This window comes from Saccopteryx leptura, chromosome 1 (assembly GCF_036850995.1).
Source record: "Saccopteryx leptura isolate mSacLep1 chromosome 1, mSacLep1_pri_phased_curated, whole genome shotgun sequence".
In the NCBI taxonomy this organism is placed as follows: domain Eukaryota; kingdom Metazoa; phylum Chordata; class Mammalia; order Chiroptera; family Emballonuridae; genus Saccopteryx; species Saccopteryx leptura.
Genome location: NC_089503.1, coordinates 149,353,611 through 149,381,400, shown reverse-complemented (window position 1 = coordinate 149,381,400; position 27,790 = coordinate 149,353,611). Strand labels below are relative to the sequence as shown.

General features: G+C 44.1%; 1 protein-coding gene across 3 annotated transcripts; it reads right to left on the bottom strand.

Annotated features, from left to right (window-relative positions):
• On the bottom strand, positions 1-27,790 carry MIER3 (MIER family member 3). Of its 3 annotated transcripts, XM_066377550.1 has the most exons (14): positions 27,719-27,790; positions 26,844-26,868; positions 23,429-23,574; positions 18,061-18,195; positions 17,505-17,576; positions 16,383-16,503; positions 15,496-15,581; positions 15,258-15,330; positions 12,965-13,116; positions 10,452-10,533; positions 8,490-8,584; positions 4,259-4,386; positions 4,031-4,173; positions 1-3,927 (listed from the first exon to the last, which is right to left on the bottom strand). In XM_066377550.1, exons 1-14 carry the CDS (start codon positions 27,725-27,727, stop codon positions 3,470-3,472), a joined length of 1,725 nt encoding a protein of 574 aa, XP_066233647.1. In that variant the 5' UTR covers positions 27,728-27,790; the 3' UTR covers positions 1-3,469. The 3 variants fall into 3 exon arrangements, with proteins under 3 accessions (XP_066233647.1, XP_066233668.1, XP_066233658.1); XM_066377571.1 differs by lacking the exon at positions 17,505-17,576; XM_066377561.1 differs by lacking the exons at positions 26,844-26,868; positions 27,719-27,790 and adding an exon at positions 26,777-26,816.

Genomic DNA, 27,790 nt, shown 5'->3' with positions numbered 1-27,790 from the left:
AAGATTTCCAGATTTTTATTTCTGGAACTGGACAGGTATTAAAGTACAACAAATACAAAATAATGCTAAAAAAATCAGTGTTTATGTACAGATATTAAAATCAATGCAACAATAGCAACTTCCTCTTGAACATCTGGTACTACAACTTGTTCTGATTGTCACTAATTCATCTCATACAGGGTACTTAGTTCAAATGGGGACCATTGGAATCGCTGGTTTTCTAAGAGGAATTTTCATATCTACCATAGTTAACAATAAAACTAATTAGTTTCCTCCTTTTAGTGAAAAAATTAAGAACTTTTTTAAAAACATAGTAATGTCAATATTCTTATAAATTATTTAAATTTCCATTTGTAGATAATGTGCTTTGAAACTCTGGGCAAACATCTCCTTGGTGGTCAGGTTTATGCCTTAGTTTACATTCAGAGTTGAGTCACTAGAGACTTTGGTTATGTTAATTGGCATCACGTTCTCAGATACATAAGGACCCTCAATTTTACAAATGAAAAGGAAATAACTGAACAATGCTTTGACCTAATTGTACACACTTTAGTACTATTTGTTTAAAGAGTTTCTACATCCTTCAAGTAAATTCAGCAGCTGACCCGGACAAGAGGAAAAGCAAGCATGTAGAGAGCCACGTGGAAAGGCGAAGCGTAGCTCACGCGGGAAGTATTGCTCCGGTCACAGCACCAACCCCACGTGGCCCCACCCCACCACAGCTCTCCGCACAGAAGACACACAGGCCAACAGTACAGCTGCTCACCATGGATTTTTGGTTTGTTCATACGAAAATAATGCAGCAAAGGAAACAAAACAAAAAGAATTTATCACAGTTTGTTATAAGAATTGTGCTTTAACACTTGGTAAGAAAGGCATTATTGTTTCTTCATAGGATTGCAAATCAGTTCTTCCCATGCTCTCAGACGCAATTCTTCTAATAAACAGTAACAAATTCTGTGTTAAGATGCTTAAATGGAGAGGGAAAAGAAGTTAAAGAAAGTTCAATAAATAGCTATTTTACATGAAGAAAGTCATAGTGGTACAATTTATGTATGTCACATCAAGCATGCACAAAAATGGTATTATACATGGCAGAGTCAGAAAATATTGAATTGGATCTAAAAAGATATGAAGAATTTATACATATATACAAAAATCTTGCAAATTATTGCCTCATTTTAACAAGGAATTAAAAGTAAACGTCACCAGCCAGTCGGCACTGAGAGGCTGAACCACATTGGCATTAAAATATCTATGAAACTAGCTGGAATTTACTTTTCTCTCATATCATTTTCTGGATTTTGGTCAAAAATCTTTATTCAAATAACTAAAGTGTCTATTCAACTTGCTGATAATCAAAACTGTAGATAAGAAACACTGTTTCCATCTTGTATCAAGACCCCAGCAATGCATAGATAAACTGAACATATTACTGCTTCAGCTACAAAAAATGGGCGTGTTCACTTAAGTGCAACTGGTATTCATGAGCATTCAGTCATCTTTGTGTAAATTGCTTTATACAGACCAGCCACTGTAAACCCAGAGTGGAAAGTAAAGTTACAACAATGGAAGATGACGGCCAGTATCTCACTAAGTTACAGAAGTTGTATTGATTTTTAACAAAAGAAGTAAAGTCCGAAGCTCAGCACAGCACTGCAGCAACAAGAAGCTGGCGATGTGGATAAAAACGTCTGAGCGCGACACTCGGCCCAGGTCACGCGTCACTTACTGTGTGCACAAAGGAGTGCTAGACTCCAGATGTATAATTAAAGACTGACTTCAAGTTACTAATTTATCTACTTTTGTCCACTGGGCTAAACAAAACCGTATGGTCAATGTGCTATACTGCGTGAACACTTCAAAGCAATCTTCATTAAAATGCTGCAAAGAAAAACAAGAACACACATCATCCAAACTAAGGATGTCATTGCAGTTCACAGTTTGTATAATAAATACCCTCCCTGTCCATCACCTACTAAGGTCGCTACAGCCTACCTGCCTGTCAGCACACCTTGAAGCGACGTATACTTACAAAGATCAGCAATGCAGCCAAACATTTAATTAAGCTTTAGGCAAAGCAAGAGAACTAGTAGAAATTGGAAACTTTAATTAAAGTGGTGCAAATAAAAATTTTTAAAAAGTAAAATTCTGTGTTTTAACTAAAATATAAAAGCAAAGCTTATTGCATCCTAATACTGTATCACATACTGTTTGTTTGAATTCACCTTATACGTTAAAGATGCATGTTTATAGAGCTAAAAATGGCCAAGGTTTATGACAATGGCTTCTCATTCACGTTTGCAATAAAAATAAAACTGAGTTTGAAACGCATCTGTCTACCACTTTCTAAAACTTAAAAGTGGTAACGTACCATTCTATTTCAGACAGTAACGCAAGATTTTTCTTGCCAATGGGTCAACTAAACAGAAACGTTTAAATATACTTCAAGGTTCTGCTGCATCATGTGTGAAATCTACAGGTTCCCCCCCAAGCATTAACACTTTGAACTGCAGTGCTACAGACAACGTAAGAGGTGTCCCAAAATGTAAACCATGAGTGGCAGCACCCACCCTGGGCTCTGCAGACTGTGCCGTGCCAGCACACTGCCTCAGGATAGACTAAATCAGCAATGACTGGTGTGGTTTTACAGTGACAGTCTTGACAGTGGTGGACAAAAACCCCATCTGGGTACCACATCTTCAGACGCCAGATCTGTAGCCAGTGAGTGAGTCAGAGAAAGACCTCCCGAGAGGAGAGGACTGCCCTGCGGAAGGTGGCCCTGCTTGAGTCCAGATCGGGACCCGGCAGCGTTCTTGCCCGCACGTAGGTCCCCATGCCACTCCGTGAAGACGGACTCGCTGCTGTGTAAACTCAAGTGCTCTTGGTGGAAGAACGTGAGAGAAGTTTCCATTAAAAAAAAAAAATTCTTGCATGTTTGTGCAGTTTAAAGAAACCTGTCCCTGCTTTTATTTAATTAAGAAAACCAAAAAAAATTGCTACATTGAGCAGGGATCAGGGTCGGTACCTGTAAACATTGTTATCCGCTGCATCCATTACGGCAAAAGGAGCTGACACAAAAAGAAGCCACTCCGTTCAGTTCAGAATCCCTGTGCTGGTTTTGAGCCGGTGGCCTCGGTCTACAGGCTTTAAAAGTGGGGACAAGAAGAGACTAGAAAAAGGAGGGAGTGGGCGAGAGGTATTGGGAGATAAGGAAGAGACGAGCAGAGCTTAAAGCTGCACCACAGAGTTCAGTCCTCTTCCCAACTCTGCTGATCACAGTTCGTTTCCACATGTATGGATTGAAAAATGAAAATATTCTTGATAAATCAAGATATAGTTCTATACATACTGACATCACTGATGTCATAGAGAGACGTTCACACTTCCAGTGAAAGACTAGGCAAACCCGACATCCCCTCCGGTTCACCGGCGTGGCCGGCCGGCGCCCAGGCCCGCGCTGCCCGCATCACTCGGAGTGCAGGGCGGCGTGCTGGTGCAGAGCGTGGGCGCTGATGAAGCCGTTGGTCTCGCCGGCAGACAGGCTGCCAAAGTCAGCCACGGACACGGCCATCTTGGCACTGGCGATGTGATGTGTGTGATTCTCAAAGTCCACACCCAGGTTACTGACGGAAACCTCATTCATGAAGGACTCGGGGACAGCAAGGCCCATTTTCAACCTCTTTGCTGGCCTTTCGGACTCCTCCCCGCACATGTTCATGGGGTTCAGCTCCGAGGGATAAAACCCAGTCTCAAATAAATTAAAACAATCACTCTCCCCGTTGCTGGGCAGGGTGAGCAACTCCTCTGTCACCACGGGCACGTGAGTCACTTGTCCACGGGGCGTGCTGCCCAGTGGAGGAAAGCCTTCCTCCAGACAATTCACGTCTGAGGGGTTGCAGCCGGTCGCAACACTGTTGGTCAGCGCTTTAAAAGAGAAAAGAACGGTTTAAGGAAGTGATCTGTGGTCCCACGTCATGAAACAAGAGGAGCCATGTTGCCCTGAGCTACGGAACAGTGTGTGTGTTACCTGTCAGGTCACCTGCGGTGAACGAGCTGAGGATATTCAGCTGCTGGTCAGGAACTGGCTCCTGTCGGCTGGAGGCTGAGGCGGGAGAGCCGACCGTCCCCCCCAGAGTTTCCGTCTCGTCCACCAGACGGTCCATGTAGTCCCTGGAAAACATACCCAGTTACCTCACAACCGCAAGTCCCGTCCCAGTGAGAAATCCAGGTCCCCAAGGTCGAATCCAGCACTCACGTGACTCCAGGGTGGTGGTTGTAGCGCTTCTTTCCAAACCTGGTCTGCTGAGCGAAGTAGTCATAGCGCTCAGACTTCTTCCACATGTAGTAGAACGCCACGCACTCCGCCACGGTTCGCGTCCTCACCTGGCGGCCCAAGTCAAATCCAAAAAAAGACCCGATACATTTATTAACTTTGCAACTTCAATCCATGGGACATTTTCTCTCCTCTCAATTATGAAATCCTGAACATTTTATCAGTGAAATGTCTCTACATTCATACTATTTAATAACGAGGTTACCCTCAAAAGCCCAAGGCATATTTTTTATTTAAACCAGAATGTGTTAATTTATAAAGTAAATGTGTCTCTAGAAGTTATCTTACACCTTGATTACACAGCCTACACCAATGGCTTTTCCGTTCCGCACTGACCCCTCCCTGCGGTTCTGACTGCAGCAAAGGCCTTCTCAACCCTGAGGGGGCAGTCCACGAAGGGCCTGCACTGGCATCTGTGGATCCCTAACAATTAAACGCAGGTACACTTCTCTGGGGAGAAGTGCAGCTTCATCATACTATCAGAGAATCCTAAAAATTCTCCTAATAAAGGGTCATAACAAGGCTGCAGGACACAAGACACAGAGTGAATGTGCAAAGGTCAGCTGCTTGCCTGCACACCAAGAATGAACAATGGATATCTGAAATTAAAACCACAGTGCCATTTCTATGAGTAACCCCCAAAAATAAAATACATAGGTATAAATCCAACAAGGCACACACAATATCTACGTAAGAAAAACTGCAAAACGCTGACTTAAGAAATCCAAGATGATCGAAGTAAATGGAGAAAGAGTACATTCATGGATAGGAAGACTCGTTACTGTTAGAACGCCAGTTCTTCCCAATTTGACCTAGTAGATTTAGTGCAATCCTGAACAAAACCCCAGCAAATTATTTAGTAAATGCTGACAAACTTGAGTTTTTACAAAAAGGCAAAACACCCATGATGGCCAGCATGATACTAAAGAACGGAATAGGAGGGTGGGCCGGGCTGATCTCAGAGCTGACCACAGGCTGCAGTAATGGGGACGGGGAGAGAACAGAGAGCCCAGAAACAAACCCACAAACACAGTCGGCTGATGTCTGAGAACAGGAGAGCCCGTGAAGGAAGGAAAATCTATCTCGCAACAAATGGGGCTGAAAAAAATGGACATCCACATGCAAAAAAAATCTAGATCGGTCTTAGCATTTTTCACAAAAATTAACACAAAATGCATTATAGGCCTAAATGTAAAATGCAAAACTATAAACCTTTTAGAAGATAACTTAGGAAAAAACCTGGATGACTTTGAGGATGGCGATAACTTTTTAAATATCACAGAAACCATGATATAAGAAAGAAAAATTAGTTTGGACTTCATTAAAAATGAAAAGACAAGCCACAGGCTGGGAGAAAACATTTCCAAAACACACGTCTGATAAAGCACTGTTATCCAAAACATACAAAGAAGTTTTAAAACTCAACAGTAAGGGGGAATAAAACAAAAACACCTGGTTAAAATGGGCTGAAAACCTGACCCAACATCACAGAAGACACACAGAAGTCAAAGCAGCACAAGAGAAGACGCTGCACATCCTGCCATCAGAAAAGGAAAGTAAGACGCCACTTCACATCTATTAGAACAGCTACAACCTAAAACATGAACACCCAGTGCTGGCAAGGATGTGGCTACAGGAACTCTCACTCCTTCCTGGTGGAATGAAAGATGGTACAGCCACTGTGAAAGACAGTTTGGCAGTTTTCTAAAACACCGATCAGCCACCTGGCCATAGGACCGTATGATCCAGCAGTCATACCCACTGGTATTTACCCAAAGGTGGTGAAAACTTCTGTCCACAGAACCTCCACACAGATGTTCTCAGCACCTTTACTCTTACCTGCCAACACCTGAAAATAACCAGATATCCGATGACACAAGAAATGAGCTATCAGAGGCCACAAGAAGACATGAGAGACTTTGAATGCGTACTGCTAAGTCAAATAAGCCAACCTAAAAGGACTCCATGCCATCTGGTCCCAATGACAGGACATGCTGGAAAAGGAAATCCTATTGGAGAAGGGTAAAAAGACCAGTGGCCCCCGGGGTTGCAGGGAGGGGTGAACAGGCAGAGCATGGAGACTGTAGGCAGTGGGGCTGCCCTGTATGGCACTGCCATGCTGGACACACGTCATCAGACCTGTGTCAGAGCCCACAGGATACACAGCACAAGAGTGAGCCCCAATGTAACTAGGGACTTAAGTTAATAAAACTGTATCGGCCCTGGCCGGTTGGCTCAGTGGTAGAGCGTGGGCCTGGCATGCAGGAGTCCTGGGTTCAATTCCCGGCCAGGGCACACAAGAGAAGCGCCCATCTGCTTCTCCATCCTTCCCCCTCTCCTTCCTCTCTGTCTGTCTCTTCCCCTCCCGCAGCCAAGGCTCCATTGGAGCAAAGTTGGCCCGGGCACTGAGGATGGCTCCATGGCCTCTGCCTCAGGCACTAGAATGGCTCTGGTTGCAACAGAGCAACGCCCCAGATGGGCAGAGCATCACCCCCTGGTGGGCATGCCAGGTGGATACCGGTCAGGTGCATGCGGGAGTCTGTCTGACTGCCTCCCCCTTTCCAACTTATGAAAAAAAAACACAAAAAAAACCCTGTATAAATATTGGTTCATTAACTGTAATATACCTGTCACACTACTGTAAAATACTGAAAAAGCTGTGTGTGTCGGGGAGGGGTATAAGGCAACTCTACACACCTTCTGATCAGTTTTTCTGAACACCAAAAACTGCTCTCAAATAATGAAGTCTTTTGATTAAAAAGAAAAAAGCCTTAGATACGCACCTACCCACCTGACTACTTCAGAACCCTCTGTTCCTTTACGGTGAAGAGGTAATCATAATGATTCCAAACATTAGAATTTACACACACTTTTTAACAAAATATATTTTAGAGCAGTTTCAAGTTCACAATAGACTTGAGCAAAAAGTAGAGTTCCCACACACCTGCTCCCCAACCTGAACACCTGTCCGGAGATACATCCCCTGTAGTCGCTGAACCTGCACTGACACCCACCACACTGACCCCCACTGCCCGAAGTCCACCGCTCACGTGAGGCTCATTCCTGTTGCTGCACGTTCTATGGGTCTGGCGGAAGCAGAATGGCATGCGCCCCCCGTGCCCCCCGTTTACTGGCACACAGAGCAGTCTCCCTGCTCTAACACCCTCTCTGCTCTGCCTGGTCCTCCCTGTCCCCCACTACCCCCGAATCGCTGATCTCTGTGCAGTTTCCCCAGATCTGCCTCTCCCGGAACCACAGTGACTGGAATCAGACAGCAAGCAGCCAGATTTTCAGATGGAATTTTTTGGGTTAGCAATATGCATTTAAGGGTCCTCCACGTCTTTCTGTGGCTGGGTAGCTGATTTCTTTTTAGACCTGAATGATATTCTATTATATGGATGTACCACAGTTTATCCATTCACCTCAAAGGACATCTTAATTGCTTCTAAGTTTTGGCAAGTATGTAAAAAAGCTCCTATATACATTTGTGAAACAGTTTTGTGTGGACGTAAGTTTTAACTCCCTCGGGCACAGCTGCCGGACTGTGCGGGGAAGAGTGTGTGTAGTTTGGTGAGAAACTGCCGCCTGCTGGCCCCAGTGTCTGCGCCATGCTGCACCCTCATCAGCAGTCACGTTTCTGTTGCTCCGTGTCCTCCCAGCATTCTATATTATATTATTTTTACTTGGTTTTAGGAACCAATGTTTCTTCACCAACCACACTTCTTGCTAAAGAAAACATTTTGAGACCACAAACCTCTGAATAGTTTAGAAAGAAATGAAAGTCAAGGAAAATGGTAGAAATGACAGACTTCCCGAAAACTCAGTAAGCCCATTTTCTGGGAGTAGTAGAGTATACCGTGTGTGTGCGTGCGTGTGCGTGTGCGTGTGTGTGTGTGTGTCAAAGGCACGTGTGTAGAGTATACCGTGTGTGTGTGTGTGTGTGTGTGTGTGTGTGTGTGTGTCAAAGGCACGTGTGTGCACAGTCAGCCATCCTATGAGCAAACTCCCTTACGCTGAAAGCAGTGTTAGAAATATTAATGGCAAGGAAGTGTAAACAAGTTCTGCTTGTTTTCCTACCCAAGTGACCTGAAAATTAGTTGCTTGTTCATTGCATTTCTGAAGCGACTTCTCTGTAGTCATCTGCCCAGCTTACCTTGTTCTTCTGTATCAGGTAGAAATCCTTCCCAAACAGCATGAGTGCGTGCTCGAAGCTCCGGCACTCCTCCTCCGTCCACGCTGCCATTCCCTCTGGGGAAATTTCAGAACAGAATTCACTGTCCTCTGACTCTGTTCTGTGAACCACTGGTTTACTTTCAGTACGATTTCCGTATAAAAGGCCGTGAGCACACTCTCTCACTCAAATTCACACGCACGCACATGTTCTATGTGTTGGAGATTTAGGATTAGCAAAGTATGCACACTAGAAATCACATCAAAAAGTCTAGAACATGAAAATAAAAACACTACAATTTTTTTTTTTTTTTTGCTGCTGCTGCATGGTGGGATAAGAATTTAATGTTTTTTTCTATACTTTATACTCATTGTTTTTTTTTTTTGTTTGTTTGTTTTTCTCTTTAATTGAAGCTGGAAACAGGGAGAGACAGTCAGACAGACTCCCGCATGCGCCCGACCGGGATTCACCCGGCACGCCCACCATGGGGAGACGCTCTGCCCACCAGGGGGCGATGCTCTGCCCATCCTGGGCGTCGCCATATTGCGACCAGAGCCACTCTAGCGCCTGAGGCAGAGGCCACAGCGCCATCCCCAGCGCCCGGGCCATCTTTGCTCCAATGGAGCCTTGGCTGCGGGAGGGGAAGAGAGAGACAGAGAGGAAAGCGCGGCGGAGGGGTGGAGAAGCAAATGGGCGCTTCTCCTATGTGCCCTGGCCGGGAATCGAACCCGGGTCCTCCGCACGCTAGGCCGACGCTCTACCGCTGAGCCAACCGGCCAGGGCCTATACTCATTGTTATTGTAATTGTTTTTCAAAACAATGAGCATATATTTTTTAACTAGAGAAAAGGGTTCTTTATTTTATGGAAAAAGAAGCCTTATTTTGGTCTTATATCAAAACTAGAAGTTCTTTAAATGGAGGCCATAAATAATCCATACCTATTTAAAGTCAGTCTTCTGGGTGCTAGACTCTGGAAATACAAAGGAAATAAGGAACAGCACATGCTCTCAGAAGACTAGCTCCCACTCAACTTCCTGGCAGATGTCAATTTTAGTGAACTCAAATCAAACTAATAACTTGAGGCAGAGGAGACCGGAGTCTCACTCAATGACATGGGGGCCAGGTCCCCAAAGCCGTTAATAAGGAGTCCACAAGAAAGTTCAAAAATAGTGTGAACTAAGAAAGACACCAGCATTTTAGCTTTTGACAGTTATGAGAACTTAAAATAATTTTTTCAAAGCAGCAGCTTTTAAAAGGAAAATATTTCAATCGATTATTGCACCCAACAGGTTTCAGTGTACTGTCTGCAGCTTTTATATTTTTCCCAGCCATTTCTATAATACCACTAAGTGTCATTTCACTCTGCACACATTTAGTGGGACCTGTGGGGTGTGCAGCCCATCTGTGTAATAACACTTGAACCTAACTGAAGTCAACCATTTTCCCCGACACACACACACACACACACACACACACACACACACACACACACACACACCAAAACCTAAGTATTGTAAAAATCTTATTACATAATCACTAAAAATACACTTCTTGGAATAATCTCAGTGGAATATATTATACACATTTTCTCCTTTAAATCTTTTTAATCTCTTTTCATTTCCTGTTTTTTAAAAAACTTTTTTCCCCAATGAAATTGTAAAATCATTTTAAAAAATTACTTTGGGTATATTGTCATCTCTGGGGTCTGCTTTGCTCTGTAACTATTTCTTCATGAAAGTGGAGGTGACAGGGGAAACTAATTTGTATGTGAACAAGCTCTGGTACGTCTAAAAGTAGAGGGCAAGAGAAAGGAAAACATTATTCGCTATAAAGATAAGAAAACAAAGACCTTACAAGCGTGTGACAGGATTGTACCATACTTGGCTTATTTTGATCCCCACATGACCATCCCTTGTTATCCCCTCTCATGACCCCAAGTCTCACCTTGAGACGCCTTCCCGCTGCAGCAGTACCTTTCGACAGCTTCCTGTATGTTATGGTTACACTTGAGAAGTTCATATAATGCCTAGGAGAAAGAGGAAAAAATAATCCATACAAATAACCACAAGTTCACAGGTAACATTAAAAACAAACGAAGAAACAACCAGGTGTGTTTTCAAGTCCTGGCTGAAAGGGTCTCTGACTTCAGGATACTTGGGGGGGGGGGTGTTTGCTCAGACATTTTGTCCACACAACTGTCCTGCAGGTGGACGTCAGTATCTCATGAGTTCCTTGCTTATTCTCACTCCACAGCTCAGATGTCATCTCACACTATTATTTTTTACTTCTTTTTTTATTTCCAGGCCTTCTGAGCTGGGGGAATTCCCTATTCTATATATTTTCTAGCTGGGAAAAAAATGGAACTATAGCCCTATCTTTTTATCACCAGCCTCCTGCCTTTGAGAGTCTCAGAATGAGAGAGGAGAGCAGCAGCAGGCCCAGACAGAACCAGGAGCTGCAGTGACAGACTTGTAATGGGCTCAGCTGTTTCCGGCTGCCATGTAGGGTGTCTTTTTTTTTTCTTCTTTGTGAGAGACAGAGAGCAACAGAGAGAAGGACAGAGAGGGACAGACAGGAAGGGAGAGAGATGAAAAGCATCAACTCATAGTTGCAGTACCTTAGTTTTGCATTGATTGCTTTCTCATATGTGCCTTGATGGGGGGGGGGGGAGGGCTATAGCAGAGCAAGTGACCCTTTGCTCAAGCCAGTGACCTTGGGCTCAAGCTGGTGAGCCCTGCTCAAACCAGATTGGCCCGTGCTCAAGCTGGTAACCCCGGGGTTTTGAACCTGGGTCCTTCCACTTCCCAGTCCGATGCTCTATCCACTGTGCCACCGCCTGGTCAGGCTTGTCTTTTTTTTTTAATTAGAATTTTCTTCCTATTACATCTGTTTAAAATTATAAACATACAAAATAGAAGTGGACAGAAATTAATTTAAAGTTAAATAATAATCCACCTTCCCAAGTTTCAAGAAAGGCAAGGATAGCTCAATATTGGTAAGTCTGTAATGTGTCAATAGGTTAATAAATCAATACATTAATAATCATTAAAAGCAAATCTCAACACCTGCTTTTAAGAAAGCATCTGGTAAGTTAGTACCCATTTCTAGTTTAAAAAAGACAAGCTACAGTATATGGTAGTTACAAGTAGGTGGTGACTACTTTACCATAAGGCAGCTTACAACGAGCTAGGGGCTGGCATTATTCTGACTGTAAAAGCCTGAGCTGTGTCACCCTACACAAAATGCATGCCTGCAACCAATAGTGCTACAACGTCTCTGGAAGTTGCAGCTCAGGGAGTGAGACACAGAACAGGAACGAGAGACAACAGAGGCGAGGAAGGAGCAGAGCTGCATTTCAGTAATGACTTCAAGACCAGAAAACCTGAGAGATATAATATGGCTGAAAACCACTATATTAGTAGTTTCAAAAGCTTGAGAAAAAAATTTCAAAATATTCATAATTGGTATTCTTCTATATCAATGATATACAATTATAAATAGAACAGAGGTCTCATTTACAATAGCATTGAATATACATACATATTTAAAAGATATTGAGGAATTAAGTTAATTGGATACATGTCATGTTCAAACAAAATCATTTGAGTGATAAAAAAAAAGGTCAAATAAATGGAGTCACAGGTCATGTTCTTGAAGTGTGAGGTTTAATGTTTCAAAGGTACTACTTCCCCTAAAATTAACTCATAGTTTTCATGGAATATCAGTACAGAAACCCAATGGGACTTTTCTGGACGGCTAATAAGACCACTCTGAAGTTCAGCTTGTAGGGCTGCTCTGTGGTCATTAGGAACAAGTCTAAGTCCACCTGTTCCTGGGCACTCATTAGTCAGTATCACACAGGCTGACAGTGCAGAGTGAAAAGTATATGGGGGGGGCAAAGTGACATCAGAGGGCAAAACAAGGGGTATTCAAAAAGCCCTCCATAGGCAACAGTCCCACCCCCAACCCCATACCACAGGACCAGGAGAGAGAAGTAAGACCAATCCAAAAATACCCATAATCCAAAAATGTCCCATACAGAATGTTTAAATAAGTGGTATTACAACTACAGAATGGAACACAGTCATCAAGAATGAGGGATAAAAGAATTCTCAATGGCACAGAAAAATAACATTCCATGGTTAAAGAATGTGAAATAATATCTAACCTAAGGTGTGTGTATATGTATAGAAAAAGGGGCCTGAAGAAAACAGGTAGAATGATGTGTAGAGTAGTTACCACTAGGTCTTGAGAAATTTATTTTAACCAGTATTTTCCAAGTTTTAAAAACCTATTAGAAAAAGATATCCAAAAAACCCCACAAAAACAAAAATATTAAATAAAGTTTAGGAGATAAAGAAAAAAAGAGGTATCAAGTAAGAAGTATTTGAGTCAGATGTAAGCTCAGCAGGAAGATACACGAGTTGGCGGCTGTTGCGAAGAAGTAGTGGTTGTACCTGTTCATTGTCCCTTGTGAGCGTCCCTGCCGGGTTCCGATCCATCGCCCTCTCATTTCCAGTTCGCAGCGAGGTCTCAACAAGGTACTCCTTAACTGTGCTCTCCAAAACCACACCCGGAAGCCAAAGCAACTGGTCTTCATCTTCATACGCTGATGAAGAAAACCCTGTTAAATAAAGTACTGTAGAGAGAGCAAGCACACTTGGAGATGCACACAAGTCCTGCTCCTCCGTGACAGGCTACCACTGCGACAAGGAACTAACCCTGAGGATACCAGCAATGTGATTATCTGGCAGGTGAGGCTTACATTAGCAAAGGCTTAAAATTTTTTTTTAACTTTATTAAGAACCAAAGGTTCCAGGAGCTAAAGGAAGTAGCTTTTCTGGTAGTTGAATTTTACTAACCAGTCAGGCTTTGCATGTCTAGTAAAGTCTAATGTAAAACCCCATACTGGTGTCTTACAATCTCCTAATGAGGGGATAAAAGTAACCTCTGTAATGTCTTTAATAACCTCAATGGAATTTTCAACTCCCAGAATGGCTCTATGAAATGTCTGGTAGTTAAAAGTTGACAAAAATAAATAAAAACCAAAATATCTGCCAATAATGAAATACCCAAGAAAGGTGTATTTCTTTCCCTTCACTCATTTCCTCCCAAAAGTTGATGTTTTATAGAAAGCAGATTAATCAAAAATGAAAAAAGATTAATAAGAGAAGTAAACTTTCCACACTGTCTTAAAGAGGCTGATATATATTGCCTGACCAGGTGGTGGCTCAGAAGATAAGAGCATTGGCCTGGAACGCTGAGGACCCAGGTTCAAAACCCCGAGGTCGCCAGCTTGAGCGCAGGGTCACTGGCTCAGCTGGGGCCCCCAGTCAAGGTATGTATGAGAAAGCAATCAATGCACAATTAAGGTACCACAACTATGAGTTGATGCTTCTCATCTCTCTCCCTTCCTATCTCTGTCCCTGTCTGTCCCAGTCTCTCTCTTTCTTTCTTGCACTTAAAAAAAATAAAAAGAGGCTGATGATGTATTAATAAGCAAAGTATCACTAAAACAGGTGTATTTTTTATGAACGCACAATGCTGTCATACACAGCATCTACACCACACAATAAATACAGATGGCCTAAGTATTTCTCCCATTGCTTCAAGTGCAGTCCCTCCTCCAAGTGTATGGCAAGGACTAAATGTAACTGATCAGTAATTTACTGAGAGCTCACCAGTGTCAGGGGCCATGCTAAGGGCCTCATATTCATGATGGTTTGAGGCAGGCATCACCATGCCCAGTGAGCAGGACAGTTAAACGTAAGATACGCCTGTGCAGCACACAACTGACTTCTGGACTAAGCTTCTGGAACCAGTTTCTTTACTATTTTGTCAAAACCAACACACATAAAATAGTCTGGGTTTGTTCCCTCCCAAGACAGAGAAAGCAGAGCTGAGAACACTAGCTCTACCATGTGTGCTCTGAGGACCGAAGAGCTGAGCAGGTAACTACCCCAGGCTGTGTGGCAGGTGGACAGGCAGGGACCTGAGGATAACCTGCTGCTGTCTACCTCCCCGGGACAACCGTCTCCCAGCACTCAAAGAGCAGTTCAGGGAAAGTGCTGCTAGCACTGACACGGCTAACAGCTCCAGGTGCCCAGTCTTCCCTCAGTCAGCAGGGGACCGTGACCCAGGAGGAGGAAGAACTCAGGAGGCACTGTGCTGGCCTGCCGCTGTGACTACAGAGGGACGAACCGACTTGTCAGGGATTAGGTCAAATTCATATGGCCAGACCTGCCTGGTTCCCACATTCAGCCAGGAGGTGTAACTATTTTTTCTACCCATATCTCTCCCCTCCATATTTTCAGAACCAGCTGTAGCTGGGACCTGCCAACAGTGTGAGGAGAAGCTAATGACACTTAAGAACGCCTTCATCCCACCCCCTTTCCTCTAGGGCTATGCAGGGGTTTCATCTGGTCTCTCTTTTACTCAAGTTTTCTTTCCAAGAGGACTGTGTCCTGACATCCTCATCATCTCACGGGAAAAGATTCTCCCCAATTCTACCACAGCAGGATGCAGGCCACATGCTGCACCCTAAGAGGCATTCACTATGTTCACCGGTGCTGAGCACACATGCTAAGACACACACGCGCAAGACGCAGAGGAAGAGGTGCTGACCTCAAGTTCTGCGCTGACACAGACATAGACACAGCGACCCTGGCGAGGCCTACGGTTTCCCCGACTCCCCATCGACTCTCATACCAAGGCCGGTTTGCAGTCAGACCCTGCAGCAGCCTTTCTCACCTTTCTGGTCAGCGTCACACTCCCCGAGGTAAGGGGGAATCTCCGCCTGGTACTGCAGCCCGATCATTATTTCCTACAGGAAATCCAGAAGGAAGACAACTCATTTCAGTCACTGCAGGTCAAAGAAACTTCATCACGTAATAACAAAATTTCTTAAATTATTTAAAAACAATTTTACAAGCTACTTGAAGACCTGAGTCAAAATGGTCCACAACATTATGATGGTAACTCAACTTACCCTCCTCAAATCCTCAGGGGAGTTGCCACTGTCTGTTTCGACGTCTTCAACCTCGGACTCTTTATCCCCGTCACAAGTAGTGTTTGCTTAAAAGAAGGAAAATTAAATTTTAAAAACCACTTTTATTGCCTATTTTCGTAGCATCTGGAAGAGTGCCTGGCACATGATTCTTATTAAAGTTTGCTGAATACATGGGATCGGCACAAGTAGACAATAAACCTCTTTCCTAGTCTCACATTTTGACACGTCAAAGCAAAACTCTGAAAATGCTAAGATAGCAGATGGATCCTCCTAATGACTTGGTGTTCAGACATGAAGTTTGGGAAGGCACGAGGCAGACACTGAGACACACACTAAGTCTGTCAGTTATGTCTTTGTGTCACACATGTATTTGAACTTGTTAACTGAACCATTATAAATAATAAGCAAGCTGCATCTAAGAAATTATTTCCATTCAAAGACCTAACTATTACTAATACACATTAAGGGATAACACCAGGAAAGAAATGGATTAAATAAATCACTAAAAATAAAAGTGCTTTTTGAGCAACTGCTAGTTTTCGAAAACAGGAGAGCAGTAAGTCCAAAAAAGGCCTATAAAATTTCATGTTTGAACTCAGAACTGATTACCATAGCAACAGATGAGTCTCAGGAAAGAAAAGAGCCTTTTACAACTGAGCAAATGCTTTGATTTTTAAACAGAATATTAGTTGACCTCTATTCCCATTAAAAAAAGGTTATATTCTTATTCAGATTATAGTAGCATTTAAATTCACAGAAGTAAAAAACTTTAGACTACTTTGGCAAACCACTGAATGTGAGAACATGTGCCCAGGCTAGAGCAGCAACACTACTTGCTACGCATCAGGGATGACTGGGTAGCTCACATCGCAAAGGCCGGGGGAAGAAATCGGAAGTTTCATGGGATGTCACGGATGGTGTCAGGTCATCTGCAGAAGACTGGGTCTCCTCGTCATCGCCCGACAGCAGGTCCTTGGCTATTTCCTCCTGCAGGACAGGAGCCAGAGCTGGAGTCAGCAATGCTCACATCTCAGTACCTATGACACCCACCCCAGGCGCTGCTCTGTACTCAGGTGTAACTGAGAACCGGCTGAAGTTCCCTTAGTTCTGACAGAATCTGAGCTGCTATAATGCATGTCAATATTAATAAAATTAAGATAGTGACACTCAATAACTATACTACTGTACAGTTACAATAAATAATTCACCGAACTTGTGGCTATGCAGAGAATTATCTGAAGCTGCAGGCTAATTTTCAGTGACTAAATTTAAAACAAAAATCTTACTTCTAAGTGGCTAACAATTAAATTCACTTTCAGCCAAAATAAATAAAGTCAGCTTCCAGTACCTGAGGGTTTTGCATCCACAATTCAACCGTGGATCAAAAATACTTGGAAAAGATGTTCCGCTGTTGAGAATGTGCACTAGCCGTCAGGCCTACGGTGGCTGTGTCTGTACTGAACACATACAGACTACTTTTTCCATGTCATTATTCCCTAAACAACACAATATCGCAACTATACATTTATATTACATAATATTTATATTATGTATTATATTATACATTGTGTATGTATTATATGTTTATATTACATGTACAGTGTGTTAACTATTGTAAGTCACCTAGAGATGATTTTAAGGAAATGGAAGGATGGACTAGGCCATTTTACATAAGGGACTTGAGCCTCCTTGGATTTTGGTGTTGGTGTGCGGGGTCCTAGAAACAGTCCCTCCCCCAACCCCCGACAGATACCAAGGGACAACCATAAATAAAGTTTCATAAGTCCACCATTCCAATAATCTGGGAAGTCCAACTAATGAACAGCCCTGACCAGTGAGATAATTTAAAAAGGAACAGGTCTGAATTCATTTTCATGTAAGTGTACAGTCGTCCCTGTGTCTGGCACGTGTTTGCTGGGTGACCACGCTCACTGAGGTCTGTGCGACATTAAAATGACATTTGACTGAGAAGGGGGAACATAACTCACAGGAAGAGGTTCCAAGATGTGGATTCCTCTCCCTGCCTGAGCTCGGAAAGGCGAGGAAAGCTCCCCAGGGATCTGTTAGCAGAGACAGTGGCTGCGTGAGTGTCCTTGGCAGGGACCAGCATCCCCACACCAGCCTGTCAGCCATCACCGAGGCCCTGGCTGCCGCAGCCGCCATCCCTTGCAGGGCCCAACATGTAGACTTCTCTCCAGCCCTCCCCACCTGAGCCCGCCTGGCTTGAAGGCTTCTGGGGGTTTACTGAGCAATGCATTCACGTGTTCACAGGACCAAAAGGGGTGAGGGCAAACCTAAGTTTAGGCAAAATATGTCTAACATAGGAAAGATGGAAAAATTATGGAAGAATACTCACACATGCACAGGGTTATGAAGCTACTTACTACTACTGACAACAGTGTTTAAATCTGTCACCAAAGTAAGAGCCACGGGGGGATGAGAGGTTCAAGGTTCAGAATTACACAGCCCTCCAAGTTAAGGACACCCCCCTGAAAACTGTCGGAGGCCCTGCCTGGCTGTGCTCTTTCAGGGGACCGCCCTCACCTTGTCGAGGGTCATGTCTGGCAGCTCATCCGCGAGTTCGCTGGGGGAGCTGTTGGCGCTGGAGTCCGCAGCGGCCGGCAGTGCAGGCTCGTAGCCGTAGAAGGCCAGCAAGTCTTCCAGGGGCATGCTTCCTTCCTGCGCAAGCCAGACACACGTGAGCTCGGGACACACCACAGGGGGGCCGCAGGCAACGGTGGTGCCCCACGCTCACAGGGCACATCCTCCACACGGTGGTGTCCAGCCAGAGCCAAGCTTTAGCTCCTTCTCCGTCTGCCAGAGCGAGCCCCGGGCACCAAGAGCTACCGTTAACAAGTGAACAGGCACCCCAAAACTAACATCTCATCTGCATTTTCAGCATCACTTTACTACTGAAAGAATTCCTCAACTATTTGCCTTAACGCAGACTTTTATTTTTTAGCTTTCACAATGGTATGAAGATTTGCCTGGAAAACATTTCCAAACAACCAATCAATTAGTCAATCAGACCGTCTGTGTAATTTTCAGCTTCTTTCCTTGCAATTAACAGTTTACCATTTGGTTTACTCTGTGTGTTAATAAGAAGACACCTGCCCTGGCCAGGTTGCTCAGTTGGTTAGTGTTGTCCCAACATGCCGAGGTTGGGGTTCGATCCCCAGTCGGGGCTCATGCAGTAAATCAACCAATAAATACATCATAAGTGGTACAACAAATCGATGCTTCTCTCCCTCTCTCTCTCTCAAAGCAATTAAAATAAAAAGACAACTGAAGTAAATCTTTGCCGAACATTTACTAACACCAACAATATTGTTAATAACATAATTATCCTTTCATATTCTTACTACTATATCTATCTTCTGTACTAGCTTTTTCGGTTTTATTTTCCTCAACCATCCAGTGACATTTGTATTATTACCATCACCTTACAGATGACAGCACTGTAGCTTAGCTCTGGCTTTAAACCCCAGGACCCAGGTATCTAATGGGCCCTGCCCACAGTGACAGTCTGTGTCCCCCCACAAACCCATCTGAGAAACAAGCACTCCACAGCTGACCCTCAAACCGCAGGAGAATGAACTGCAGGGTCCGCTCAGATGGGGATTTTTTTTTTCCAATAAAATGTTAGAAAAACTCTTTGGAAATTTGTGACAATTTAAAAAAACTCACAAACCTTATGATTTTCTTTTCTGTAGCTTATTTTACTGTAAGAATATAGTGTAAATACATATAATATACAAAATAAGTGTTAACTGACTACAGTATCAGGAAGGCTTCTGAAGAACCTCACCAGTGAGCTTTCCGTTAGAGCCTATTAATAGAGCTCCTGGTTCTTTAACGTATAAAAGACATTTTTTCAAACTTCACTTAGTAAATCCCAAAGTCTCTGAGGATCTGTGGTGACTGCATCAGCTTAGAAGTGTGTAACCCCAAGCCTTATCCCAGGTATAAGGGCTTTTCTCTTCTTGCTCAGGTATTTTGTTGGACCTAGCTAAATTTTCAGGGATGCAACTTAGTCTGGGTCACTTACAGATGAACTGTTTTATAAGTTGAAGGTTTTATATCAGGAAGAGAAGATTTAGAGTCAGAGGATGCATTAACTGTAACCATTACTGTGGGCAGATCACCTCGCCCCTCCCCCTCCATTTCCTCATCTGCAAACAGAACACTCCCGTGTCCTTGACCCTCTAACTCGCACAGGGCCTTGCACAGCAGCAGGCAGAACATTTCTGTCCCCACTGTGCAGACTCCCACAGGAGCCCTCCTCCCTGCCCCCACCTGGAGACTCTCCATCTGTGCCCCATCTCACTCCACATGCCTCTGAGCCCAGGACAGGATGCCAGGAGCACCTGGCACACCTGATGGTGTCCGCGTGGGTCAGGGGAGACTGTCTCGGTGAGATGCAGGCCATTTTGATGTAACACCAGTCTGACACCTTAAAATGCCAGATGAAAAACAGTGTTCATAACTTCTTCAAATGCTTAAAAGTAAAAAACAGAAGGGCCGATGCCAAAGTCTAAATGGTACAAAAGACAAAAGGTGATTTCTACTTTCTCATTCATAATGAGACATCTATATATTAATAAAAGCAAAAATATAAAGGTTTTTTAAAAAAGTTATAGCTCTAGCTTGACCAGGCGGTGCTGCAGTGGATAGAGCATCAGCCTGGGATGCAGAGGACCCAGGTTCGAAACCCTGATGTCGCCAGCTTGAGTGCAGGCTCACCAGCTTGAGTACGGGGTCGCCAGCTTGAGTGTGGGATCATAGACATGACCCCACGGTTGCTGGCTTGAGCCCAAGGTCGCTGGTTTGATTGCAAGGGGTCACTGGCTCTGCTGTAGCCCCCAGTCAAGGCACATGTGAGAAAGCAATCAATAAACAACTAAGGTACCACAACGAAAAATTGATGCTTCTTCTCTTCTCTCTCCCTTCCTGTCTGTCTGTCCCTATCTGTCTCTCTGTCTCTCTCTCTCTCTTGATAAAATTATAGCTCTAAATCTAGGGCTATTAGGTTAAAACAGCTCAGGAACATGAATAAGTTAAAATACAAAAAGACATGACTTAAACCTTATCTCAATGCTCAGTAAGGAAAATCTATTCACATATCTATTCTCTATATTTAACAAAGCTCTGCTATAAGAAAACTAACTTTATACATCTCTTATTTTCCATAGCAAACAATGTGACAACAACCTGTTAGCACCAAAAACAGGCTATATTTAGTCTATAAATTGAGTTTATTTATGGTAAGTATGGACAGTTATTGTAAACTTTGAAAATGAACATTAATACCCAGCCCTATTAGCATGGACCAGGACCTAAATCACTGTTCCAGGAAGATTAATGGAAGACATGACTTTAAATTATACAGAAATGATTTTCAGTGTCTTCTAAATATTAAATGATTCTCACTCTATTTGTTTCTCTGCTGTTTTTTACTCATTCATGGTTCATTAACCATTAATAGAGAATAGAGACATCATCTGCAGTTATGCGTTACTAGAGCAAGAACCCCAGCTCGGAGGTAGAGATAGCCACTAAGATACAGCAGCCACCTGACCTGTGGTGGCGCAGTGGATAAAGTATCGACCTGGAAATGCTGAGGTCGCCGGTTTGAAACCCTGGGCTTGCCTGGTCAAGGCACATATGGGAGTTGATGCTTCCAGCTCCTCCCCCCTTCTCTCTACCTCTCTCTCTCCTCTCTAAAAATGAATAAATAAAAAATAAAAATTTAAAAAAACAAAAACAAAAACAAACAAACAAAAACAAAACAAAACAAAAAAAAAGATACAGCAGCCACCCCGTCCCTGCCGGAGGGAGGCAAGAAAAACCAGCCTTTCCAGGGAAGACGCAGCTCTCCCTGGAATGTACTCCAGGATCACCTACAGTATTTTGTCCCAATTTCCAAGAATATGATAAAGTGCCAAAAAGCAGAACCGCCCAAGGACAGAGAAGCTGAAGTATTGTAATACCTACAATTTTTCTGATTCTACAAATTGAGGAATAGGCAGCATTACAAACCACGATTTAATTATACCTGTGTTTACTAAACAAAATGAAAATCACAGGAACTAGGTATCTAAGTGAAAAGTGACTCTTTATTCTTATTTTTCTGTATCTTTCCCAGCTTCCTTTTAAAACTCACCACAGATGAAAAAGCAGCTATTACTACAATCTCTAAAAGAATAAAAACTACAAGTCAAAAAAAGTTTTACCAGATCATAAAAATGCCTCCCAGATCACCCACACCCACCCACTTGGTTAACAGTAACCAAGTTAACACACTGCAAGAAGCTTTTAATTCTATTTCATTAACACAACAGCTGTCCATGTAGCTCAGACGCAGTCCAGCGCATCTACACCATTTCCTTACGCTATGTTATAACTAGACAGTGCTCTCCCTATCTTTAACAAGCCTGTAATCAAGGAAGGCACACTGTGGAAACACCTGGGACTTCTGTCCCACACCCACAGCGTTGTCCCAACTCCAAAACCTACAGGGAAAAAGTCTTCCGTGAACTTCTTACTACATGGCCACACCTCCCCCACAGTTCCCCCTGCCCACTGTGTTCACAGTTCTGAGCATCCTATCTTAAAATCTGTTACTGTCTGTCTCTACAGTAGACTCCCACATTCCAGGGACATTGAGTCAAATTGTTCATTTTGCAATCCCCAGATCTAACACAATCCTTGGTTTAGTGCTCGTGTTGCTGGGTTCTAATTCCTGGTCATTCTAGTTCACCCATCACAGACACAGGACTGAGCTGCCTGAGTCAAGCCCAGGCCGAGCTCGTGGCTCCCAGGCATTGTCTCATCAGCAGCTGATATGCACCATCAATCACCCCTTAAAGAAGCGATCCTGATTCTGATCTGTGAGACTTCTTCTGGAGGGTTTCCTGACAGTTTCATCTCTAGACTCTCAAATATGTTTGGCTTTTATAGGAGATATATGTACATTTTTTAAATGATGAACTCTAACTGCAACTGTGTTGCCAAATGAATGAAGAGTAGTTATAAAATTTCATCTGCAGCAGGAAGCCAGGTCCCAGCCTTGAAGACTGCCCTCTGTTCCCATGTAAGTAACCCCAGTAACAGCCCACCCGGCCTCACAAAGTCAGTAGAGGACATGACATAAGGGATGCGCTTTGTTGTTGTCAAGAAGACTCAAAAGAGTATTATTATTATTTAATAGTATTCCTGAAAGGTTTTGTTATTCTGGGCTGTTTAGAAATTTGCAGATAAGGTTAATTTATAGGGAAGTGGAATCCTACATTTTTTCAAGGTGACCCCTATGTAGCTCTCTCTTTGCATTGTATAAATATGTGTTTAAAATCCAGTTAATTTGAATTTATATTGATTTTGGATTTTAAAAGTTACAAGCTACATTTACTCCTGCCTCCCTTTAAAAAGATGATTGAGGAGCTTAGAAAATGGGATATTAATAACTTACATTTTAAAACAGAGTATAATTTTTTTCTCTTTTATATTTCTTAAGAGTATTCTACCAGAGTATAAGTAATATGAAGGAAAAGACAGGTCCCTGTGTCTGCCTGCCCTAAGAAGACAGTGTGGTCTAACCACACAGAGGGGACAAGGGTTCAGAGCTCAGTCTGGAGCAGCCCCTGACTGCACCTCCACCGTCCACCTGCAAGCCCGTCAGGTGGGTCTCCTGCACTGTGCTGGGGGCAGAGTCTAGTTAGTTTAACAGATATAGAGTAATTCTGGAAAACTAAAAAAAACCGGACTTATCAGGTGACCCTCCAAAATAATGACAAGATCAGTGACATTCTATGCAAGTTAGATCAAAAACAACAGACTGTGAAATAATTTACAATAGAATTTCAAAAGCCTTTGTTGAAAGTTTGTATCAAAATACCAAAGTAACATCCTTTACCTTTTCTAAGTCTTCAATTTCCGAACTGAAGTTTTTACCCTCCTCCATCATTTCCTCTTCTTCAAGAGTTCTCTCATCATCGTAGTCATGGACCAGCATCTCCGCAGTGGGGTCAAAATCATGATCCTCAGAAGACAAAGACCCAACTGGAATAAAACAAACTTGGTCACTTTACAAGTTCACAAGGCTATTTACAAAAGAAAATAATTTCTGTTCTTCTGCCAGTTCCTTGTAATATGTGCACGTAAGCTTTATTGAAAACATTTACTATACAGTTTACAGGTTATAAAGTAAGACCATACAGTTCTAAGATTTCTAAGCCAGCAAAGGACACACAGAATAATGTAACAACACTTTCATACGGGGCCTGATCCCTAAAAATGAAACTTATCATAGCAGACAAGTGACTTGTAAATGGAGTGGCCCTCAAAAATGTTCTAACAGAAAAGTCAAACTTGCTGATGAGGTTGGTTTAATACATTTGTCTACAGACAATGGAAAAAATGTTAGGAGGATGAATGAAATGTCCCAGACTCTGTTACACACTAAGGTCAACATTCCTGGAGAAGAAACTATGTTACCCAAATTCTAGACTTCAAATAAAGGTGCAAAATACAACAGAAATCTGGTTTTTGAAGAAATACAAGTCCCTGTGAAGCAGCAATACAGCAGTTCAGTATTTAAAAGCCTGTCTGATTCCACATCAGTACCAATCAGACACGCACAAAACTGTCAAGGCATGCTTTTCTTTGGACCACTAAAAAAACTTTTAAGAGCCCCGGCTGCGTGGCTCAGTGGATGGGGTATTATCCCAGAGCACCAAGGTCATGGGTTCCATCCCTGGTCGGGGCACATGCAAAAAGCAATCAGTGAGTACACAACTAAATGGAGCAACTAAGTCAAACAACAAGTTAATGCTTCTCTCTCTCTGTCTGAAATCAATGAAAATGTTTTTAAAAAAGTTCTTAAGATTTAGCTGAGGGGAATATAGAAAATCATATCTATAGGTTTTGGAAGTTGTATCTCATTGCAAGTTGTTTTGGTCAATTTACACTTGCTTCCGTAATTGTAATGCATTTTAACGGCAGATATGAAGTTTACAGGATGCTTCGAAAACCAAGCAGAAAAATAAATAAGATCCATAATCCCAAAAGAATACAATCAAATGATGAAAACCAGGATTTTACTCCAGAATCTAATTCCATTAGACCAGTGACTCTCACAGCAGGGAAGGAAGGAAGTATCAGAACCTTGGGAGAAGGGAGGGAGAAATGGGAAGATGGACATTCAACATAGAAAATTTGATCTTTTTAGTCAAGCTATGTAACATTTTGAAATTCAAACACTTAAGGATGGTATAAGAGAGATCATTACTAAAATACTGATCTAGACTTAAGATTTTTCACAATGGGAAAAATCACAGACCAACTCAGTGCTTCTAATTCTGAGTTTGGAGACATCTGATCATTTGCTCCAAATAGATATATAATTTCTATGAGACTTAGTTCTTTAGGAGGTTTACATTATGTTACTTTTTTAATGTTGATAATATTATCTGCTCATTTTAGAACCTGTTAAAGCATAGGCATAAACTTTTAGAGAAAAAAAGTATTTATTAAATAGCTCAAAAGTAGGACATCTACAATTAAAATGTTTCTCTTCTTGAGGAATTCCTGGGAACCTCTGTGGTGTACCAAATGTCAGGGTGACACAGATGGTAACTTTTCACCCTCTTTGAGGGCAGAGTTCTGCCCTCTCTTGTCCTCACCACATCACTTGGCTTGGCACTGCAGGCTCCCTGTTAAAGTGGAAGGTATTCAATAAGAGCAGAGATGAGGGGCCTCAGGGTCTACTCTTGGCTTTGTCCCTGGCTTTCTGGGACCCGCGGCAAGTCATTTAAACTTTCTGGGCCTAGGTCCAGTTTTTCATTTGTAAAGCACACAGGGTTGGCTTTTTTTAAATGACCTCAAGAGTCTCTTTCAGCTCTAAAATTCTTTTAAAATTGACTAATCGATTGAAAACAGGTTATAAATTTGCTTAAACACACCAAAACCACACTGTCTTTTTGCTTTTTTATTTAGATTGCAACTTCTTAAAAGCAGACAGTGATATAAAATGGAAAAATTCCATTATCATCCAGATGTTTGGCATCCTGCACATATTCTTTTCCTGAAATCAGTTATAACAAAGAAATGTCTGTCTCAAAATTAGAGAAGTGTTTTGAAAACAACTTTTAAATATAAAGATGTAGAAAGCTATTTTTCAAATAGCCACACCTTTCTCATATTTGGTGTTAACTATTTTACAATACCCTAAATGATAATTAAAGGAGACCTCAAAAGGGGACTAAGTACACTTTTTTACAAAATAACCTGCAAGAAAATGGACCACTTGCTCCAAGAGCAGGGAAGGTGAAGACTTGGGAGCTCATCCAGGCTCTGCTGCAAACTAGGTGACTCTCTGCAGACTTACTCCAAAGTGTCGTCAAGTGTAAAATAAGGGAGTTGGACTAGTTCAGAGTTTTCCTGGAGACTCAGAGGGAAAAGTGGAGGCCAAGAGGGGCTGGGAGGAAGGGGTAGGAGACGGAAACAAAGCTACCCTCCCACTTTTCAGCACAGGCAGCAAGACGCTCTCACCAGGAGCCACTTCAGGGGACTCCAAAATCCCAAAATGTAGCAGTGATATCTATGCGCAGAGTTCTGGGGAGAGCCCCCAGCTTCCATCACATGCCACAGGGTTTACTGGCCCCCAAAGAGTAAGAAAACACTGTACTCCATGATCTAAGGTTGTCTCCGCTCAAAAATCCTGTCACCACACTTTTCTATGCCAAACTTTATAGATTCAGGGCTTCTTTTGATAAAGCAGCTTTACCTAACTCTCAAATTTCCATTTCAACACAATCTGTAGACATTTCCCAATTATGAACAAATGTATGAGACGAAATTAGGTGGAGATGGGCGTCGTGGTTTAACCATCAGTATCAGCAGCCCCACCGTTCTGACAAATTGAGTCGATTTCGCAAAGTCACCAAAATTCACATCTTCACTCAATTTCGGAAGTTGTGGAAAGATGATTTCCGATTATCTCTTTCCGGATTGGAAAAAAACAAACAAACACGCTACACGAAATTAAACAGTTGTCTGCTATCAGCTTTCTAACATGGTATTTTTTGAACAAGTAACAAAAAGGAACGAGTACAGAGAGGCGAACACTGAAAAGATGATTATGATTCAACAGTGCTGCTGGAAGGTTCTGTCATTCTAGGCTGATCCCAACAGCTCCGTTACCAAAGTGGGCACCAAAACTCGAACAAATGGAGAACTCGAGGACAAACTTTTGTGGGAGCACCTTCCGCAGCGGATCGGAGCCCCATCACCCTGCAGACCCACAGAAGGGGTGAGGAAACGGGACACACCTGGGCTGGAACTCCCGAAGGAAGCCTGCGGGAGAACAGAGAGCGTGCGATTAGCTGCGGGCCGGAGCGGGGACGACGCGGGGTCCGGGTGCAGGACACAAGACACGCCGCCCGCCCACCCGGCCTCCCCGGCTCCTCCCGGCCGCCCGGCCTCCCCGGCTGCGCGCTCCGCGATTACAGCCCCGGGACGGTTCGCAGCCCCGCGCCGCCAGCATCTCGGCTTCCGCGCCCCCGGCTCTCCCGAACCGGCCCGGCCCGGCCTCGTCCACTGGCACCTGCGCACCCCGCGCCCGGGCCCCTGTCCGGGCCGAGCGGAGGCCGGAGCGCAGCGGACGGTCCCCGCACACAGAGTGGAGCCATCTGCTGTCCCGAGTGCGGGGACGCCGGTCCCCGCCAGGGGTCCAGTCCCCTGCCCGCCCGCCCCCACACTCCGCCCCGCGGTCCCGGGGGACGCGGCCGGAGCCCGCAGGGCACAGGGCCGCCCCGGGCCCGGGCGCAGCGCGCAGAGTGCCCGTCGGCCCCGCACCGCCGCTGTCGCATCCCGCCCTCCGCTGTCCCCGCGCCTGCAGCCCGGACGGCGCCGCAGGAACGCGCTCCTTCAGCGGGCAGCACCGCAGCCCCCGCCCCAGCGCGCAGCGCCCGGGCTCCGCGTCCGCCCGCGGCCGCGATCGGCGCCGTCCCCGGCCCGGGGCTCGCTGCCCGGCGCCGCCTCCGTCCGCCCCGCGCGGCCTAGTTCCGCCGGGGCGCGCGCCCGCCCGCCGCCCTGCCTCTGTCCCTGCCTCCGCCCGCAGGCGCGGGAGGCCCGGGACGCCCAGGCTTGCCGAGGACGCGAGGACGCCGGGCCGCCCCGCCGCCTCCCGCCGAGCCCCGCTCACCTCCGCCATGTTGCTGCCTTCAGGGCTAGCGAGCGAGCGGCGCCGAGCAGGCCCCGGATGGCGCCCCAGCCA